Source organism: Pezoporus flaviventris, unplaced genomic scaffold, assembly GCF_033815535.1.
Source record: "Pezoporus flaviventris isolate CSIRO_AGI_PZ_B2104156 unplaced genomic scaffold, CSIRO_AGI_Pfla_v1 ptg000005l, whole genome shotgun sequence".
Lineage (NCBI taxonomy): Eukaryota > Metazoa > Chordata > Aves > Psittaciformes > Psittacidae > Pezoporus > Pezoporus flaviventris.
Window position 1 is genome coordinate 10,965,530 of NW_026892553.1, and position 22,261 is coordinate 10,987,790.

General features: G+C 43.2%; 1 protein-coding gene across 2 annotated transcripts in view; it reads right to left on the reverse strand.

The window, feature by feature from the left end:
- Positions 1-1,374: 1,374 nt before the first annotated feature.
- Positions 1,375-22,261, reverse strand: part of RNF128 (ring finger protein 128) — a 38,932-nt gene continuing 18,045 nt past the window's right edge. For both annotated transcript variants that reach the window (XM_061446067.1, XM_061446066.1), the window contains exons 2-7: positions 15,736-15,983; positions 9,222-9,293; positions 6,580-6,662; positions 4,031-4,127; positions 3,079-3,244; positions 1,375-1,633 (exon numbers count right to left, since the gene is read on the reverse strand). In XM_061446067.1, coding sequence (XP_061302051.1) covers positions 1,515-1,633; positions 3,079-3,244; positions 4,031-4,127; positions 6,580-6,662; positions 9,222-9,293; positions 15,736-15,983 — 785 coding nt within the window. In that variant the 3' untranslated portion in view covers positions 1,375-1,514. The remainder of the gene's footprint in view (positions 1,634-3,078; positions 3,245-4,030; positions 4,128-6,579; positions 6,663-9,221; positions 9,294-15,735; positions 15,984-22,261) is intronic.

Here is a 22,261-nt window from a genome sequence, read left to right on the forward strand (position 1 = left end):
CTGAGCTGCTTGGGTTTTGAGTACAGCTACTAGGCTTAAGCTTGTCAGTACCATTTCAATCCATGTTAACAGTAGCACCCTGCTCATAATTAGCTCTCCTTATTCCAATTAGTTCAAGCAAGCACCGCTGCCTTTTGGCCACCCAAGACTCATTCAGTTTTAGGGTTGTGAGACAGCAAATTCAACATCTATTGCCAGTTAAGAGCTGATAATCAACATTTAGTGGCAGTTAGGGTCATCAAAATATAGTTTTATTTACATTTTCATATTCAAATTCAATACAAATCATGAAATATTTACAACAATTTTAATTGCACTACAGCTAAGAAAATGCATTGCTTTTTCCCCTCCAGATTCAATAGTACTTCATTTCAGGCTTTAAGACAAAGTTCTGCTAACATTAGAAATAAGCTATAGATACAAAGATAAAAAAATAAAGTGCATCCACAAGATGTCCTTAGTTATCTTTGCTGAGCAAGGCCCTGCACTTACTATTGAGGCACCCAGTGTTCCTCCTTGACCCCAGTTCAACTCCCCACAGATGACAGACCACTTCTCCAGTATGTTTACAGGACGTCAGCTCTCCCTGCAGCTTTAGCACACAGGCAAGACAATGCAGAGCAACAATCCAGCATTTTTCAGAGGCTGGATCACTTTCTGAACAAAACACAACAGATCCTTTGGGAAGTATCTATCTTTTCATCTTCAGTTCAGTCTTTCTGAAGTCATCCCAGACTCTGGCGTACTGCTGGTGCTAGAGATGGCTCTAACTCCAAAAGCCAGGGAAGAGCTTTCAGGCTAATATAAACAGGTTTGAAAGACTCATGCAATTGTTCCATTTACAGTATCGTGCAAGTCAGATTTGGCCTGTCAGCTTGCAGCTCTCTTTTTTCCCTTTAGGAATGTGTGGTTGGCAGGCTGGAGTTTAGAGGTAGAGAATCAATCGGCTTACTAGAGAACCAAAGACACTGTGGGAAAAATCCCATTTGACAGGCATAGTTTGTACTTTCTCCTATCAAATTAGTGCACTGAGATATTAAATACAGTGTTGTTTTAACTGAACCCTGTCTGGTAAGTAAGTATTAGACCAGATCAAAATTAATTTGTTTACAATGAAAATCCACTTGAATTAAAACAATAAACAACAAAAAAAACCCAAGTCAAAACAACTCCCAGGAGAGACAGCTATGACAAAGAATGTTTTTCCGTATTTAAATGACTCAAACACTGAAGAGAAGCTTTGCTGAAGATAGAACTTTTGGTTTAGTGTTAAAATCTGATGGTTTTCTTTATATTTAAGATGGCTTTATGTGAAGAGTCCTAAAACTAAATTCCACATGGGAGACACAGTTTTAAGAACAGCAAACCATACAATTATGATTTGAACAAGTCCATTTTATCTCAGCATTGCCAAGGCAATATTTTTCCTGCAACAGCCTTGCAATGTTTCATACACATGCAACGGCAATCAGCAGCTCCTTGCAGAAGTTTACACGAGGTCACTGGGAATGTTCTTAGGACCTGACTTCACGAACTTGTATTTCGTCTGCCTCAAAGCTTGGGTTGTCAGCATGTGGAAGGGCATTCACAGCAGGGGGCTGGGATTCATTGTTCACAAGATGCATGTTGTCATCTGTCCAGAATAAAACCAAGAAAAGACAAGTTAAGAAGTAATACAGGCAAGCTTTACAACCTTAAAGCACACCATGCTTGCTTTATTTCCATAAGCCCACTGCAGTGGTCTTTCCCCTGCACTTTTCCTGCAGAGTGGGAGATCTGAGGCCATGCTCCAACAACTGCTCTTCTGCTACCCCACACTACTTTGTGAGTCCATTCTTGACATTACTAGTCATTTCTAGAGGTATCTGCTCTGCTCTTCACTTCTCAGTAATGCTGAGCATGCCTAGGTTGTGTGCTCAAGTGGCAGAAGGCCACATGAGGCTATGAAATCCATCTATAAGGAGATAGGCGATTCTCATACAACATTAGGGCTGCTGAAGACGGGCATCAGGAGCAACTTCTGGAGACAAGTTTCAGGATAAGCTGTGGAACACAGGCTGATTCAGAGAGGAAGGCCTTCTTCCTACAGACTAAACCTGTTAGGCTGATGTTATATGTGTGTCCTTGCCTCGTGAGAATACACAAGGGCCTGAACCATGTAACTAAACCAGCATCGCTTCAAGTCGCTTATATGGATACAATTTCAACTTCTGATGTTTAGCTTATAAGAAATACCTTCTGCTCTACCAGGGTACCTAAATGGGACATTCCCATACACATCACTTGCTGGAGCAACATGTCCCAAAAGAGGCACGCAGCAAATCCCATGCTTTCCTATCAGCTAGCCTTCTCACAGGAAATCTAAGTAGACACATTCAGAGCATCCCCTTCATCTTGTAAAGATTCCTTACTCTGCTTCCCAAGGCCATTCCACAATCCAGGATATAGTTACTTACATTTGTTTACCTGGAGAATTTCCATTTTTAAAAATCAACAGCAACACTGAGCATGTGTTGGCAAAGTTAAACACTCAAAAGATTTTCAAGTGGTTTGCTCTTATTAAAAAAAGATAAGGTAGGTGGAAAAGCTGATAGTCTTTTCCAATTAATATTCTCTAAAAATGTTCAAGGATGTTTAAGCCTTGGCAAAATCTGAAATTCAGGTGAAGTATTTTTCATCTTTATTTTGCATCATCTGCAAGAGCAGAACTGACTCCCCAGAGGTTTTCTGTATGTAATTAACTAAAGTGGACAGATCTGGTGACAAAGCAACACTCACTCATACCAATGAAATCTCCAAAGAGACAATAAGATGAAGGACACCTTCAGAAAAATCTCTTTGGCTTTTAGAGTAGTAAGCCTCTGATTTTCAACTACTCTTTTCAAAGACTTAGGTTTCAATTCACATTTAGGTGGTGTTAAAACAAAGAGCCAAATGCTAAAACAAAATACAAGATTATTATTACACTGAAAAACAAGGTATTCAAGGACTGCAAGCTGTTAAGGTAAATACCCCTAAATCACAGCATAAGCAACAAAGTAGAATGCAATCTATCGAGAGATGAAACTGTAGACGCACTTTCTGATGGTGCATGTTCCTCCAGAACAGATCCATCTGCTCCTTGTACAGAAGCATATCCAGATGATGCTGTTTCACTACGATTATCCTCTTCATTAGCTGAAGACACATTTGATCCCTCACTGGATACTGTGACTTGCACAGACTCAACTTCTTCTACAGTCTCCTATGTGGAATAAAGGAGAAAACATTTAGGCTGCATCTTTCCAGGAGACCAACACCTGTAAGGGCTGGAGCCTAGTGAACTTACACCCAGGGGAAAAAAAATACTAAAATGGAAGAAAGCTCTGCCGTTAACCTCCAGCATCATAGGTGAAAACCAGTTACTGCCTATTTGAGTGGGAAGTTCAAATGAAACTTCTGAATTCTTCAGCCAGTTCCAGGAAAATAGATTCTTCCTTCCCCTCAGTGCAGATCTCCCTTCCCCAGGCAAACCCTGGCATACATTTAGCTGGTCCAGGCAGTGCCAGGCATTGGCAACATCTTCCCCTGGCATCTGCCACAACTAGCATTTGCAGAACACATCAGAAATTCCTTATGTATCCTAGGAAATCATGTGGCTGCAGGAATGCCATACATGCCAACACATTCACTTTTCAAGGACTCCAGGTACTTAGTAACTTTATAAGGGCTGGTTACAGGGACTGAGTTGTCAAGTCTGCCTGAAGCTTTGAGAAACACCCTTAGCTGCGAGCACAAGAGTTAAGAGCAATTCTTCAGTCACGCGTTATAATCAATTTTGGTCGATATGCTGCCAAAGGCTTTAGATGATACCGACTCAGACCAAGTCAGCTGCAAGCTTCACAGCAGTTATTCTTATAGCATCTCTACACTGACATGGCAATGCCTGTGCTTACTACCTGTGCTCTAGAGGCACCATGAAGTAGCTCATATGCTGTTATTACTCCAGTTTAGTAACAGCATCTGCCACTAAGACAGACTACTGGCTTACCTCAACACCCAAAACTTTGAGTATGTCACACTTGCACATCGGGCATGTCCTGTGTTCCAGAAGCCAGGGGTCAATACAGTTCTTGTGGAAAAGATGGCTGGTGGAATAAGGCAAGCACGAGTTAGGTTTCACACCAGGGAAACTACTTACGTGGCAGCTATGAAGGCCCATTTAGAAACACCAAGAATTTATTTATTCTATTATCCATCTGAGAATGGATTACATTATTTTTATCTCTCAACTTGCTAAACTTGCTGGAATTCAGTTTATTGTCTTCGCTACATCAGCCTTAAACTTTTATTTTTCTTTTTTTGTTTTAATCTGTGTACAGTACATTCCCAGCTGATAATTTAACTAATACAAGTAGTGACATCTCAGTGCTAGCTTTAAGGTTGAATTCCGTCATGCAGATGATGAAATAGCACTCGTTTCTATAAAACTATATAGAACAAAATCATCTCTCAGAGTTATGCCATCAAATAAACCGTACTCCCACACATTTACTTTGTCTATGCAGTCACTGTATATTCTAAGTGGATATTTAGCAGGCTGTACTCAAGGAAGTAAATATAGTTCAGCCATTACAGATGCAAATGTGCGTTTTTGTGAAGACAGTTCCACAATGGGTCTAAATTAAGCCACAGACTTTGGAGGATGACTTGAAATCCTGTAATCTGCTTGTTCCCTCAGCCTGAATAGAAGTAGCAAGACAGACAGGCACTGCTCAGTATTAACCAGAACTCTATTATGAGAAGTGCAGAAATCACCACATCCAGCGCGCAGTATCCTACACCCCAGACTGATACCAGCATTCTCCAATCCAGCTCACACAGCCATCACCTCCTTCCAGCTGCACCAATGTAATGTCTAGAGTACAATCTGAAACTTCCTTGATGCGTGACTATTTTGAGTACTTGGAATTGATATTGGTCTGGTGTACCTCTGCTACTATAAATGCCTCAGTCTGACTATCTGGACAAGAATGCCTTCCACAAATACACACACCCCAGCTACTTAGATAGCACCGATGTGACTCACAGGAGCAGTTGACTGCTTGTTTCTTTCATGGATAGAGCTAAATGCTTTCAACAAATAGGGTCTCAGTGTAGAGGTCAATATCAGTTTAACTCATGTGAGAGAATCTAATACGGTTGATCCTGCAGAGGTCACCACTGCTGAAGGTTATCAAATAAATGCAGTGATCTTAACCCTCTTAAGAGCTACATTTGGGCCAAAGAGGAATGAAACATCACAAATGTATGTAAAGACAGTCTCAGGGCAAAGCATAAAGAACACATTCAAAAGAAGTTACTCTCCTCTTAACCTAATAAGTCATGCTTTGTTTGCAGGTTCATAGGAAGATTGTCAGTTTATAGAGAAGTCAGGTCTTCTATCAGCCAAAGGTATCTAGAGCCTGTCTAAATGCTTCTGCACTTATGGGACTGACTTCATTGTTAACAGGACTACCCAGGAGAATAAATCAGAGAATACAACTGAATAATCATTAACACATGCTTGAAAGCTTATTCAGTTTTGGTGTTTTCTAAACTACAAGCCATTAGATCAAGGAAGTTTGTTCATAACAATTTAGCAGGCCAAGCTGGTGTTACCAAAACAGCTTAGAAGTCCTACTGCCTGGGAGCAGAGAAGGCTTTTGCAAAACCGTAACCTGGTACAAAGGTAACCCCTCCCCAGATTTTACAGTCTGACAAATAACACTGCTCAACACACAACAGCAGCTACAGTTTTTTCTGTTCTTCAGAACTTGATTTTTCCCCCATGTCAGATTTTTTCCAAGTGCTTTATTGTAACCTTTCCCAAGGGGTACAAAGCCTCTTCCTACACAAAATATGTGCAGTTCAAATTGCAGCTCTCCGATTTCAGAAGCTTTGTCAGAGCAGTCCCAATCAGCAGGCACAGTGGGAAATCCCACAGAACAAGTTTCCTTAAGCCCTGAGAAAACATCACTGCTCATCTTAGGAGCAATCAAATTGAAGTCTTAGTGTTACAATAGCAGCCTTCCACAGAAGCACAGCAGTGAGATAAAATAGTTTAGAGCTCTAGAAAAATAAACTGCTGTAGCTCTATTTTGGTCTCTAGTTCAGATGATGCATACAAGAATAGAAATGCTTTCTTCTGAAATACAGAACTTGGCATGGTTTAACAAGTTTAGTGGGAGCTTGACCCTCTTTGCAACCAGTAAGCCAAGTGAAAAGGAACAGACAGTTTTGCCAGTTATCTGCAATTTATAGGTAATATACACCAGTAAAGGAAGAAATCTATAAAAAGCCCTGCCATCCCTTGGAGAGGGATGTGGTCTGGCAAGTTTCACTTGTCAATCTACTCATAGGGAAAGTTATGAACACAGGCCATTAGGGCACACTCCAAAGTGTGAATTTACACAGTTCCAGCTGTTCAAAACACAGTCAGATTCAATAATTCTTGTCATGCAACAGCTCAGTTAAAGCTTGATCAGCTTTGTTAATATAGCAGAAGGAAAAACATGCTTCCCAATTTTGGATTAAGGGGCAGTTTGGAAAAGAGCTTACTTGCAAGTCAGAATACGCACTACTTCGTTCGGCTTGTACAGCTCAATGCACACCACACAGCTATCTCCATCAGGACCGGTTTCCTAAAATGGTGAAGAGAAATGAATCATGGAATAGTTAGGATTGGAAAGGACGTTAAGATCACCTAGTTCCACCCCCCCTGCCATGGGCAGGGACACCTCACACTAAACCATGCCATCCAAGGCTCTGTCCAGCCTGGCCTTGAACACCGCCAGTGATGGAGCACTCATAACTTCCATGGGCAGCCCATTCCAGTGCCTCACCACTCTCTCAGTAAAGAGCTTCTTCCTTATATCCAATCTGAACTTCCCCTGTTTCAGTTTGAACCCATTATCCCTTGCCCTATCACCACAGTCCCTATTGAAGAGTCCCACCCCAGCATCATTGTAGGCCCCCTTCAGATACTGGAAGGCTGCTATGAGGTCTCCACGCAGCCTTTTCTTCTCCAGGCTTTCTCAGCCTGTCTTCATACAGGAGGTGCTCCAGTCCCCTGATCATCCTCGTGGCCTCCTCTGGACTTGTTCCAACAGTTCCATGTCCTTTTTATGTTGAGGACACCAGAACTGCACACAATACTCCAAGTGAAGTCTCACAAGAGCAGAGTAGAGGGGCAGGATCACCTCCTTCCACCTCCTGGTGTCACACTCCTTTTGATGCAGCCCAGGATATGGTTGGCTTTCTGGGCTGCAAGCGCACAGTGAAGCCAGCTCATGTTCAGTTTCTCATTGACCAACACCCCCAAGTCCTTCTCCACAGGACTGCTCTGAAGCTCTTCTCTGCCCAACCTGTAGCTGTGCCTGGGATTGCCCACACCCAGGTGTAGGACCTTGCACTTGGCATGGTTAAACTTCATGAGGTTGGCATCAGCCCACCTCACAAGTGTGTCAAGGTCCCTCTGGATGGCATTCCTTCCCTCCAGGGTATCAACCAAACCACACAGCTTGGCGTCATCGGCAAACTTGCTGAGGGCGCACTCAATCCCACTGTCCATGTCACCAACAAAGGTGTTGAACAAGAGTGGTCCCCAGCACTGATCCCTGAGGGACACCACTCGTTACTGGTCTCCAACTGGACACTGAGCCATTGACCATAATTCTCTGCATGCGGGCATCCAGCCAGTTCTTTATCCAGCGAGTGGTCCATCCATCAAATTGATGTCTCTCCAATTTAGAGAGAAGGATGTCATGTGGGACAGTGTCGAACGCTTTGCTCGAGTCCAGGTAGATGACATCAACTGCTCCACCCCTGTCCATCAGTTCTGTGGCCCCATCATAGAAGGCCACCAAATTGGTCAGGCAGGATTTCCCCTTAGTGAAGCTATGCTGGCTGTCACCAAGCACCTTGTTGTTTTTCATGTGCCTTAGCATGCCTTCCAGGAGAATCTGCTCCAAGATTTTGCCAGGCACAGAGGTGAGACTGACTGGTCTGTAATTCCCTGGGTCATCCATTTTCCCCTTCTTGAAAATGGGGGTTATATTTCCCTTTTTCCAGTCGGCGGGAACTTCACCTGACTGCCATGATTTCTCAAATATGATGGCCAGCGGCTTCGCAACTTCATTTGCCAGCTCCTTCAGGACCCGCGGATGGATTTCATCAGGACCTATGGACTTGTGCACGTTCAGGTTCTTAAGATGGTCTCGAACCAGATCCTCTCCTACAGTGGGCGCAAGGTCTTCATTCTCACAGTCCCTGCGTCTGCCTTCCAAGACTTGGGTGGTGTGGTCAGAGCATTTGCAGTGAAGACCGAGGCAAAGAAGTCATTCAGAACCTCAGCTTTCTCCACATCCTGTGTAGCCAGTTCTCCCGATAGCTTCCAGAGAGGGCCCACATTGTCCATATTCTTTTATTTGATACATACCTATAGAAGTCCTTCCTATTATCTTTCACACCCCCTGCCAGACTCAATTCTAACTGGGCCTTAGCTTTCCTGACCTGGTCCCTAGCTTTCCAGAAAATATCCCTGTATTCTTCCCAGGCTGCCTGTCCTCGCTTCCACCTTTGTTTCCTCAGCAGCTCCTTATCCATCCACGGAGGTCTCCTGGCCCTCCTGCCAGCATTAACAGACTTTGAAAGCTGGCTTTTGAGCAACAGATTTACTGCAAAGGGGACTAAGGTAACCTAAGAAAGCTCCTGTATATAATCTTATATAAACACATTGTGTAGATTACTCATAGTCAAGCTGACACTTGAACAGAAGCACTGAAAATCTAATCCCATGGTTTAGAAGTCCAGCTGCAAACCATCACTGGATTATTTGAGCTACTACTGTAGAGGTTTATAAACTTCTACGTCCAGTTTTAATTACAGAAAGAATAGCCAGGGAAGCTGACTGGCTGTATTAGTTTACCTTTAAGCATCCATGCCAGCAAATTAGGACCTCTCGCCTCAGCAAGACCACAAATGAGCAGCTAAAAACAAAGTAATCTGATTTACAAGAATGTGCAAATTGGAAAGTCTTACACCCTGTCAAAGGACTTGGTCTGAAAGGGGAACCATCTCTGAAATGGACCGTTACAGGCTCAGAGAGACTTCTGCATCCTGCTCCAGTGCTAAGGACCGCTCTGCGGGTTCTGGGCAAAGGGTGTGCTGTAATGCTCAGGAGGTCACAGGATCAGTCATACCTTGTCCCCTTGCTTCAGGGTGCGCAGCTGTAGCTGTTCAATGGCCTTCTTGGCTTTGGCCTTTAGTTGTCGCTGTAAAAGAAAGCGGTCCTGGTTAAACACAGTAATTTTTCTCTTAAGTGGTGGTTACTAATACTTACCAAGGTGTCTACTGCAAGCAGGCACAGGTTTTATAGCCCAGGAGTATCAAAACCAGCCAAGTAAGCATGACCATACCGTTTAGAGACAGCACAAAAGAGCTTTGGAACATACTGATGTGGTTATTTACTCTGGATGACACACCAACAGGGCACTTGCATATGCTTTGTTGTCACCTAACCTTTTCACAAAGCATGGGAACGTCAAGGGTTTCTTCTTTGAGAAGGTACAAGATGATACCTTGACAACATTAGACCTAGCCCAAACAGAAGCCTTCAAATTGATGTGGTACAGAAGACTGAATGTTGAGTCTGACAATCAGTAGTTTTAACTACTGACTTTATAACACAATCCTGCTACAAGTTCACATCCTAGTGAAAGGTGAGATTCTTCACCAATCAGCTCAGCTACCACCAACACACCCTGAACTAGTCTGCCATGACAGAGCACGCAAACACATCAGGAGCCTCCTAATGCCAACCACTCTGGTCAAGTGGAAGAACGCAGTTTTATCTCAATACTGGGTATTGGTTCAAAGTAATATGCACAAAGGAAAGGGAAAAAATGAAATAGGCTACTTGTCACCCTCCCTGTGACACAAGATGTGAAACAAATTAAATTATTAGCCCAGGGGGATTACAGGACAGCTTTAATGAAAGCAGAGAAGGAAGCATTCCCCTTCACATGATTATTTGCTCACTGCTGTTGGGATAGCAGGGCAAAGATGAGCAGACAGCAAAGCCCAGCTTGCCTGGCAACTGTTGCTGTTTAGCTGTTTAGCTGCATTGAAACACATTTAATTAGCACAGGAGCCAACATCTCTGTTTAAAGGTCACAGGTTGGTGATGTTCCACCAACACAAAGAATATAAGTGTCTTCTCCCTCCCTGATGCACTGCCTCAGGACACAGAGGTACATGGGGCAGCTCTGGCACTGCCATCCCAACACAGCACTTCCCTTAGGGACAGACCAGACACAAGCTTTGCAGCTCACCAAAAATCCTCTTCCCAATTCAGCCGCTCAGTGCGGGAACCCCACACTGTTAGCGTTCCAGCATTACTTACCTTTATGCAGTTCAGCCCAGTTACAAGAATCTTTCCAATGAAGGTGCAGTGCTGGTGGCACAAGCACAGAAGGAACAAGTGCATGGAGGGCTGCTGTTGACACCCAACAAACTCAGCGAGAACTAGTAATTCAAGTCTGCGTAAGATTACCTGCGCTGAAGCAGTCAATGGCAAGCAAGTTGATTTATATGGTCCGTGGGACCCCGCCAAACAGTTTTTGTGCAAAATGATCTATCTGTATATAGTGCTGTTTTGGGGTCCTGAGATATAGCATCAATGTGCATGCTTTGTGGAGTTTAATAGTTGATAGTTATTAGCAACTATCAAGGAAGAGATACAAACAATGAAAAGGTGAAGGATGCAAAGGTTTTCAGGTTTGGGTTTTTTGGGTTGGTTGTCTTTTTTTTTTTTTAGGAACAAGAACTAGTCGAGTTTTCTTTGAAGCTTGCACAGTTCTTCTGTTGAAGACATCAATGTATGGTTCTGTACATCACTTGAGGATGACTTTAGAATGATGTTCACCTTGTCAGTGTCTTGGACTGAAGCCACAAAGAAGCAGCATACACCCATCTCAGTACACACTGAGGTTCCCAAAAGTTTCAGCAGCAAATGTGGTAACATCAACAAAGCAGGAGTGCAGCAATAGTAGTACTTCTCATACACTACCAGAGCTGTCTATCATCACTACTCATTAGCAATTGAAAACTAAACTTTCTAGGAATGTACTCCCTCACACAGTATCTAATCTACACATCTCATGTCAGGCCAAGCATATTAGACAGGACCCAGCTGGCTGTATCATTAATAATTTACTGGAACAATATTTTAAGTTTTGTCTGGGCACAAGTTTAATTGCTCTGCATGAAATGCACCAATGGCAGTGTCACCTTTAACATCAATTTTGGTAAGTACAGGAGAACACCCCGGGGGGGGGAAATTTGCAAGAGGAAGCTTTCTATTGAATAGCCCACCAGGAGATCCAGGATACTTGAGCCTGGAATGTCAAAGCATTTAGTAAAGCCAAGTTTTTCAAGCAAAACATGAAATGTTACACTTCTAAAAGCACCAACCTAGCAACTATAGGAAAAAATAGCTAAGTTGAGGCAGGGAAAAGAAGAGGAATAGAAGATACTACAAAACTGGCCGAGTCCTGGCTCCAGTCCAGGCCCTGGCATGTTGAAGGAAGTAGAGAGGTGCCTAACTGGGAAAATTGAGTTTTCTGTTGCATAGTCCAAAATGTTCCCTAGTCCAAAGTTGCCGATTTTAAGGGTGCCTTCCTGGTATCCTGTGAGCATAGTACTGGTGCTGCAGACCAACAAGCCCTAAGGACGTCAGGAGCAACTACTCTTCTCCTGTGAGCTAACAAAGTTCTCCACAGGTAACTACTGCCATAAAAGCAGCTTTGACTTGTGGGAAGTTAAGCAGCTCTCCTCCTCCAAAGCCATTAATTAGGTCATTTCTCAGCTGTAACATCTAATCGTTATGAAATCAATGGAAGTGAAGACTTGAGCTTAAGTTAGAAACCAGGCCACAGATAACATCACTGGCCATTCTGCATTATTAAGAAAGGTTAATATATTGGGGAACTGACTTCGCCAGTACTCTGCTAACTAGAAATTTAGCAAGCCTCCTACCATGCTTGCCTTGTTTTTCCACCTTCTTCCCCACAGACCTCATGATGCAGTAAGAGATCACAGAGGTGGGGACTTGAATTTCAAGCCCAGATGAAAATATGCATTCAGATAAGAGCTAGCAGGTTGTAAACAGTTTAGCTAACTGGCTCATGAGGGAAAAGCTACTCTATTTAAACTCAGTGAGGACAGATGTGCTGCTGAAGTTACATTTTCACCTGGACCGCAAGGCAACATGACAAGCTCTTCTCAATAGTCACTCAAGTTCTTAAAGAAGCCCTTTGCACAGGTTTATGTTACTGACTTGTGTGCAATACCGGCTCAAACTGAGTGAGAGACAACTGCTGCCTTCAAGAAAAAGTTTAAAACACAGGTTATACATGATCAAGCCATCCAGAAAAAGTGCCTTCACCAGAAGGTGAAGAAGCAAGTAGTCATCCCAAGAAGTATAGAAACTGCATTGGCAAATTGTAAAGGTACTCAGCAGCCTGGCTGTATAAAACAAGAGAAAAGCACTCCAAAAAATCTTCAGACTTTAGTGCTTTCTGAAGATTCTTCTCAGACCAAAAGAAAAGGAAAAACACTACCAATATGGTAATACCTGGAAGGCATCCAATTCAAGTCCCATGCCTGAATGGATCACGTATCCAGCCAGGCTCTTGTTTTGAAGAGCCTTTGCAGAAGAGACAAAGCATCTAGAAAATGGTCTCCACTCTTCCTGTTCTACCCTTTAGTGAGCAAGTGGGACTCAAGCTGCATTATGCTTTGCAGTCCAGGGTGAGAGCTCCCCAGGACTGTGCCTCAGTCCACAAGAATGAGCCAAATATCCAGGATCCTGGACATACAAGGGACAAGCTGCAGAGCATGATTATCACATATAACAATTAGCTCATCACAGCACTCTGTAGAGCAATTTGAAAGTGCTTGCTTCAGTTCAAGTGGTAGACTGACACCTTAAAAGTCTCCTCACACAGTAGTGATGTAATCCCACAGGGAAGGTCAAAAAGCAGATACTTTGAAGAGCAGAAACACTGGGTAAAGGTATGCATTCAGAACAGCAGTTCACTTCAAAAAGAAGGAAAATGTGTAATACCTAATTATCAACACTCTTGACTGCTTCCTAAAGACATAGAATCATAGACTAGTTAAGGTTGGAAGCATCACCCCAAAAAAATGTATACCCCTTCAACATCTGTGCAATAAAAGACAAAACACAATCATTTACCCCACATAACAGACTGAAGTCCAGGCAATCTGAGTTTCCAAAGGGCTGAACAATGACGGGAAAGCCCGTCACATAGTATACAAACTGATAAGTTGTTTGACTAATATTCGGTATTTCAAAGCAGTTAGAAGTCTCAAACTTTGGATATGCACTGAAGATCCAATCACCTGGCCAACAGGGAACACTGATATCATCACCTTTTGGAAGTTCACCTTCACTAGCAAGAACTTTTTGTTATTCTTTGCTTATCTAATCATTGTGAGGTCAGTTTTTATATGCCATGGTATGAAAACAATCAAAAACAATCCTGGATTGTCTTGAGTTTCACTTTTGCAAAACAGTACATTTTTACCCCCGATAGCAGAGAAGCTTTCTTCTATTCTTATACTTTATAAAGCACTTTATAAGGCTCCTTAATTTAAGTTCAGCTGAAATCATGTGGAACTGGCATGCCATTTATCAACATTATTTTTCAATCTACAGTAAACTCCTTGTGCACACAGAGCCCAAGCTAGAAATGGTTTGCAAAGGTGCTAGCCAAGCAGACTGGATTTTCCCAGTACAGTCTGCCACTGACACATTAATAACATTTGTAGCTTGCTGAAAGCCTGATAGCTCAGAATAGAGCTGGACTTCCACAACTGCTCTGTTAAATACCTTCAAAAGGAAGAAAAGTTTTCATGTGATGTGATAAATAGTGTCTTCTGCGGACCAGCTTCTAGGGTGTCCAGTTTTTCCTGCCCAGGTCTGTTTAGCATTAAACAGAGTTGCCACACTAGGGTAGATGACAGGGAATGAAAGAGGGAATCCATCATTCATCTCAGTTCACAAATGTTGGCAAGAGGACAGCATCAAGTTAAAGTTCCATGCCATCCCTCATGAAAGGTACTAGAGGCAACTCCATATGGCATCCAGGAGTGGCAGCACTACTTCCCATGGGTAGATTTCACCATCCAATACTGCTCTTCCATCTGGTCCCTTATTGTAGCCTCGCACCATTTCCACGCGTGGCATAACACTAGAACATGCTATCAGGCTAAAACAAAGCACTTAGGGGAAGCCTAGTCCAGAAGTTGGGGCAGATGCAGCTTAGACAAGGCACAGATACAGTTCATCTCACTGTTAGATCTCTAGTTTCAGTAAAGATACAGCCAACTGACCGTAAACCATGAGATTACACTTAGACAACAGGATTTCAGAACAGAAACTCCACTGAGTTAGGTTCTGTGATTACTAAAGAACCAAGCATTCAACTCCAGGAACACTGCTGTCATTCACCTTCACTAGTCTATCTGCCTGCCAACAACAATAGTTCTGCATGTTAACCCTTCAAATAAGCCAGTTCTAAAATGTTACAGAAGCCTGAAACTGGGTTGATTTTCAACACCTGTATCCAGCTTCTAGTTTCACCAGCTTATTTCAGAAGAATCTTGCTCAAGGGGCCTGAAGCCTCCAAGACAGCAGAGAAGCTGTAGAACAGTAGGACAGATCTTCTGCAATGGCAGTCTGTCGCTGTAACCACTGATCCAGAGATAGCTCACATACTCTGAGCCCAGCTAGAGCGAGATGCTCGTGCTATTGCTGTCTGTAGGAGAGTACTCTGTAAGAACTTCTGAGTTCAGGCAGGTCCTGCAAGAAGCACTAATGGTCTCCCTTGCAACACAGCTGTAAGGGAACAGCTGAAGTAAGTACTCATATCTAAGCCACTGATTTCCTGTTCTTGCTGCTGCCCATCACCTTTGACAGATGTCATGTCAAGACTTTATTCTCACTTTTAAGGCTTTTGCTTAAGCCCTGAAGTGGCAGGTGTAAGGCAGGTCTGATCAGATTGAAGACAAAGCTGGAAGCATTAATCCCATCAGTTTATTGCACAGATGGGAGTTACTCGGAAACTTAACTCATTAGCACCTCCCTGCCTGGGGTTTAAAAAGAACACAACTTAACAGTGCTTTTTATCAACTCCTAATTGAGGCTGTCAGTGCAATTCCCAGGAAGCTTTCAGTCAGAAAAGCAGCAGCTTCCCAACTTGCGGTCTGCAGTAAGGCAGCCAAAGCCATGTACTGTTTTATAGACACATTTGCAGTCGTGTCTCACCTTGCAGCTAACGCATAGGCAGTGCTATGTGGGAAGTGTGAGGGTCAGCTAAAAGCAGTTCAGCTCTCTCACCGCCTCCAGTCCATCAGCGTTATGGCTGCACTGCAATTCAGTTGTAGGAGACAAAGTTCGCTAAACACAATCAGTTACCTTCTTCAGACAGTTTACTTTTTGTGGTCTCTTTGGAAACTTCTAAGCTATTTCAAGATCTGTCTCTTAGCATTTTAAAGGTCACACTCCTTCCTGGAGAATGAACAAATTCCATGATTTTGGTGTTCAGTGAATATCTTGCCCTCAAGATCCACAGCGTGGAGTCTCAGGGGTATGAAAGAAACCCTCAACAATGGCACACACAAGCTCACCTGGTTCCTGGACTGGGCCCTGGCAATCCTGAGTCTCCGAGCAGAGTAAAAGATAAAGTAGCCCATGGTTGCTGCTGTGACAATGAAAAATGACACTGAGGTGAAGAAGATGGAGTATTGATTCATCCAAGGACCGTGCTTTTTCCCCACTTCAATGACCATAGTCACTTTCATGCCGCTCTCAATCCGGTGTAGGATCTCCATGCCTTTCATGTTGCCAATCATGATTGCAACGATGCTTTCAGCGCCTGCAAAGGAGAAGGGGAATTCATGCTCAGTTCACAGGTGTTTGCAAGTCATTGTCTTAGATGTTCCAGTTCAAGTGCTAAAAAAAAGACTGGAAAGTTTCTAAATAGCCCTTGCAGATTCAACGTGAGCTGACGGAATGTCATCTCCATGTGCTTGTTCAGCCGAAAGCTGTGTCCCATTACCTATAAGCTGCAGAAGTGAGCCATATTTAGAATCCATTCCTCTCCACAGCATTTCTCACTCCCATATAGGACACAGACTGTCATTATTTTAGATTCAACACTTCCATGATTTACATTTTAACATACCTTTGATCTGTGTGAATTTAAAAATGAATCCTACACAGTCACTAGGGACTGCGGCAACTCCAGGAGCTCAGGGGTGCCAGCTACACCACTGGTGGCTTAGGGACCCTTCCTGCTCCCTTTAACACCTCTTTCCTATATTTGGCAGCGCTGTTAAGTACTACCCCAGACACTGAGCAATCGAAGCCACAGATCAGGCGTTGCTTTGGATTTTCAGATGAACTGAGTAAAATTTCCTTGTGAACTGCAAATGATGTTGTGGGTTTCTAATGAAAATTCAAAGGGAAGCAAATATGGAGGCGTGCTTGGCTTGGTGGCAGTTGGCAAACTCCATCCAGATTTTAACAACGGATTTCATTTACTCAGTTGAACATCATGACAAACCACCAGAGGAACCAAGGGGTTATACAGTAGGAAGAAATTTCCAGCAACTGTGGTCACCAAGTAGACCAGAATAAAGCTGCTTCCAGTGACAAGCAAGTGATTGAGGACACCCAATAGATACTATTTGCAATAACTCTGGGCAGTCCCAATAGAAGAGAAATGCTCTTACGTGGAGGAAAAAGAAAGGTGAGGGGTGGGGTGTCAGGGGGCATAAAGGGAGACAAGTAAATGGTCACTGGCCTCTCTCTAAACTAAATCCAGAAGTGGGTTCAAAGACTAGCCAGTCAGAAATGTCACTGGATTAAACCATCATCTCCACAACATTCATAATAGATACGGCACAGTGAAGGAAAGAGGCTGTTACAGAAGTGCTATTTTTAGCTAACCTCCCACCAAAACACTTTTCAATGGAGGGAACAATTTTTTTTCCTCAATAAGGAGAAATCTTATCCAACCTTCAGCTATCAAGAAAACCCAGAATAGCTGTTAAAACCACAAAGGCTCTCATTTCACCGTCATTTCAGAAGCACTCACTAGTTTTCCAGCTTGTTCATATAATTCCTTTGATCCAACATGGCTAAGCAGGATGTCTAGCAACTCTCCTCAGTGTGACTAAACTCATCTTTTATTCAGAAAGCTCCTTGTAATGAGAAGTACATCATACAGAGAAGAGGGGAAAAAATAAAACAAAAATAACAGCCAGACTGCAACTACTGCTCTTCATGATGAGCTAGGGCTTATACATTAGTTTTAAGATGAGCTGGAGTCAGGTGTTAGGAGCAAGCAAACATGGGTCAAGTCAGAAAGTGAGAATTACTTTCATAAGCAGGAAATAAAGCGTGAAAAAACAGGCTGTGACAACAACATGAAAAGCCTGCCAAAATAAGCAAAAAAAGCTTATTCCCCTTCGCTTCTGTGTCTCACCAGTCAAATATAGCTTATGGTTACACGCAACACAAGATGTAGCGTAGGGATTCCTGTTAATGAAATGTCACCATCAGCCTGCAAAACCATTTCAGCTACTGAGCCATCAGTTGTGAACAAATTTTACCCTTAAAGAAAAAAATCTTCCATGTGAGTTTCAGGCTGATCAGTTCACCAGGCTGTCATTAGACAGTTTTAAGCCTTCCTGACATTTTTTCCACCAGCTATTTCTCTCACAATTTCATCTCTGCTTTAAACACACGTGAGTAGTCCACTGGTAGCTTTGACACTGAAGCAACAAGGGCAGAAGTGAGAGAGTGGTCATTTCCATCAGCTCTTGCAGTACTCTCTCCCCCTTGGACATTGATGCCTGTCACTGGGGCTGTGCTCCATCTTCAGTATTTTGTAATGCCAACTCTTAGGACCAGTGATTAATTTCTAAAGGCAATTACAGGGGAGCTAACTGGCATCACATGATGTTAACCAAATGCCTTGTGCCAACAACAGGGGAAAGGAATCGAGAAACTGCACCTAATTTCTGGCCAGAGGAATTCAGTCACTTCAGAAGTTCCTTTTGGACTAAAGGTGTCTCTGGCACCATCACACAAGGCTTGTCATAAAGGCATCACCCGTACCTGGCAGAAAACAAGGCCTCCTTTACCTGCCAAGAGGAGATTCAATGATGCCCTATTAGCCTGAAGCCAAGATAGAAGCCCAGAATCCATGTTTAGTATTATTGCTGTGCTTCTAGTATAAAACCAACTAGGAACATTCCCCACCAAATGCTTCCTGAGCTGATAGATGGGTCCCATTGTGACAGGTAGTGAAACATGTTATTGTGGCCTTGAAACCACCAACCCAGAGGCCTCTGACAGTGGTTGGACATCTTAATAGCAATGAGCCATGAGGGGACAGCATTGGAACAGGTTGGCCAGAGAGGTTGTGGATTCTCTTCCCTTAAGAGATATTCAAGAGCTGTCTGGACACAATCCTGAGCAATATGCTCTAGGTGACTGGCTTGAGCAGGAGGTTGGACAAGATGACCTCCAGTAGTCCCTTCCAGCCTCAACCATTCTATGATCTGCAGAGGTGTCTCAAGCACAACAACTGCCCTGAACCGTCAGCTTCCACCTCCAGACACCAGCAAAGCAGGAGGAAAGTCAATTATCTGTGCATGGCAAAAAACTTCACACAAGTTCCTCACCTAGGTGTCAGCTTTTCTGATTCAGGTAACAGTTTTAAGGGACATCAGAAGGTGAGGTTAAGCTGCTGCCTGTTTAGCTAATAATGACCTCATTGCTAAACAGAAGCAAGACCTGTTTAGTTAAACATTTCCAAGCCTCTCTCCTCACCCACCTCCTGTGAAACTGGGGAAGAGGAAGTTATTCAAATCTTCAAATACAGTTTTGGAGTTTTGCAGAAGGTATCTCCCAGATCATAAGGCAGCACACTGGTCAAAGTCTGAAGGATGCTGTTTTGCAGATATGGGCTGGCACAGATGAAGCACAAGAACTGGTTTGTTGGCATGGGGAAGAGCTGGGACACAAGCACATTTGGAACACAAGGAGAGTGCATGACTAGGATCAAAGTTTTACCTTCCTGTATCAGGAGTTGCATCTATTTATACCAATATAAGTACCTATATTAAATTCTGCCCTGCAAAGACTTCACTTGTTCTACCATTACACTTCTACTCCCTGTAAACATGAAGTTACAGGTTTGGCAATTCAGTAGAGAAATACAAGAGGTGCACAGAACATAGAGCATTAACTTTTGCATGGTAAGCACCTAGCTTTTCACATTCATTAAGGGGATTATTGTAATCCAGCGCTACTCCTGTGTGTGTTACAGAGCAATCTATTCTGAAGCAAGCAAATTGTAGGTCCTGGAGAACAGTCACCCCACAGACTGCAATGTAACTTAATCAATGCATTAATAGCATTGGTTCTTGGTGGTTCTTGGCTAAAAATCACAATCTCTTCATGCATTAAAGCACATTGAGGCAAGGATTAGATCTTGGGGCCAATCAAATCCCCTACTTTAAAATAAGATATGGCAAAGCATACCCAATTACCTGATTCAGATTAAGCATACACAATGTACAGGATAACCAGAATTTTAGCTCTTTGAGCTGCTGCATATGACTAAATTCCAGATGAGCAGGCACCTATGTGCCATTGCAGAGTATGGCAGGACACCGTGGCACACCTCAAGGTAACGCTTGCATTGCAGATCCATGCTAGAGCACAGCATTGATGCCTCCACAGTGTTTCTTGCATAGCTATCATCATAAACCCTCTCCCCACAGAAAAGCTAAGAAGAGTTGTCATGGTGTGCTCAGGGTGAACAAAGCTGCAAGTTGATTCCCACAGGAGGTGGGATTTATTGTCCTGGTTTCCACTTGCCCCATTTCCAGACTTGCCTATTTTTTCCTTTCTCCCCCATGCAAGTGAAGGGATGAGAAGCTCGAATAGCTTAGAGGAGCTACCTCCTTCCCAGGCACATTACAAGAACAATTACAACTTCTAGAAACACTACAAGCAGGTTTCTCTGGGTGTCACAGTAAGTTTTGTTTCTCCTTGATGACAAGGGAACTGGTTTACCATATACATTGATTATTAACATATAGTAATGAGCATTTTTTTCCTCACTTCTCTCTTGAGACCTGTTGAAGTTGTCCACCCTCTCAGGTAGTTATAATACAGCTTCAGGTGGTCTGGAGTTCACAAAGTGTCAAGGAGATTCAGAGATTAAGGAAAGCACTGGGATTTGCAGTAATTAGAGGCTACAACTGCAGGCTTCTGCCCAGCCCCCAAGACTCACTACTGTTAAAGGCTTTCTGTAATACAAAAGGAAAACAAAACTTTAGAAGGGAGCTACACCAGCGCTCCAAGTGCATTAAATACAGCAGAGTAAGACTTCAAACCCAGAGACCACAGCCACAGCATGCAGACTTACAGGGAAGTTCTGCCAACAAGAGACTGCAGTAGTGATGCTGAGCTCAACTGTGGTCTTGACTTGAGGTCTGTGCTACTGGCGAGCATGGGAAGGGCTCATGGCATGCCCTCACAGAGCACAGCTACCAGCTATATCTGTAAATGAGCCAGGCAGATTTCCTCACCTGGGATGAAAGTGGAATGCTACCTTAACCATAATTAAAGCTTATCCCTAGTGTCCTGCGTCTCCAGCCTTGCAGCCAAGCCACTCGCTGTACAAGAACATCAGGACAAGCACAGGCCACTGCCTCAGCTTCACCCATTGCAGCTTTCACAGCATCCATCCCTTCCCAGACAGCTTTGGTGAGCAAATCTTCCCTGAGGAGAGGAGGGCGTTGCTATAGCAGTGTGTTTTCCAGGGTAAAATCCTGCCTCCTGGATGCTCCAGTGCAGGCTCCTACAAGTTGAAACTACTCCACGCACGGCAGCCAGCTCTAGAGGAGGAAAGGGGCCTTGTTTTGCATGTTGGTCCTCTCAAAACTCCAGTCAGCTTGAAGTCAAACTTTGCTGTTGCACTTCCAAATCTTTGCCTTTTCTTCCAGAAAAGGAAAAAGAAGAAAGCTTTGCCCCTCTGTTAATCTTAACAACTTTTGCATTGTGCATTTAATAAACCAGGGAAGGGGAGGAGAGTAATTTACATCTCTGCCATGTTAACAAAATTCCTTCAAGTTATGAAAGCTGTATTCAAGATCCCCAGCTGAGTAATTGCCAGAAAACAAGTTAAGTTTTAAGAAAACCTTTTGCAGGGTTTGAATTTCAGGAATCGTTAGTGTAATACCACATTTCTTATTCACCACTTGAGTTTCATAACTAAGAAAACCAAACTGACTCAGACTGCTAACCACAAAGCCAGCTTGACAATTGTAGGTTACTTTCTGGTGCAGCCCATTTTAAGGTCTAACATACTAGTACCTAATAGAAAACATGTGCCTTCAAATCTTCAGCAAAAAAAAAAATCAGTTATGAAACTTGACATCTCTGCACTGTCTCCTCCTCTGCTACTGCCTTCAATACCGCACCCAACACCCCAGAGAACACTAACCCAATCTAAGAGAAATATTTAACGTGTTCTCCGTGCAATGCTCCGAGGTGACACTGACAAACACTGTGTATGTTTTTCCGAGTCTTGTGAAGCCCTGGCAAAGCTTTTTGCAGTGAATAATTAACTTCCAGCTGTTTGACAGCTTCACATGTCATGGGAGCCAACTCAAGAACTCCAGCTCCAAGTCCGCTCCTCTAGCCTCACTTAGAATGGGTTTCTCAGCATGTTCAGGCACTGTAACCATTTTGTATTGTTTAAACTTGCTTTAAACCAACCAAATTCAGCTTCAAGTCATGAAAGACCCTTTCATTTCAGTTTAAAAGCCTCAGTGTAACCTGTGGCAAACTCTATAGAGCTTTATTTTCTCAAGATACCAAAAGCCAAACCCCTCTATCACTGTTTTCCAAGAACAGATTATAAAACGGTGTGATAGGGCACCTTTCCCCTTGGGGACAGACCAAGCTACAACACAGTTTGGTGAAAACATCTGAGGAAGGCAATAGGTTTGTAGGCATTTTTAAGAAAAAAGGTATAAAACATGAGAAGCAGGCTTGTTAATCTGGAATAACAAGGAAAAAGCTAGCATGTCACACACAAGCTCCAACATTTCAGATTCCTCATTTCCC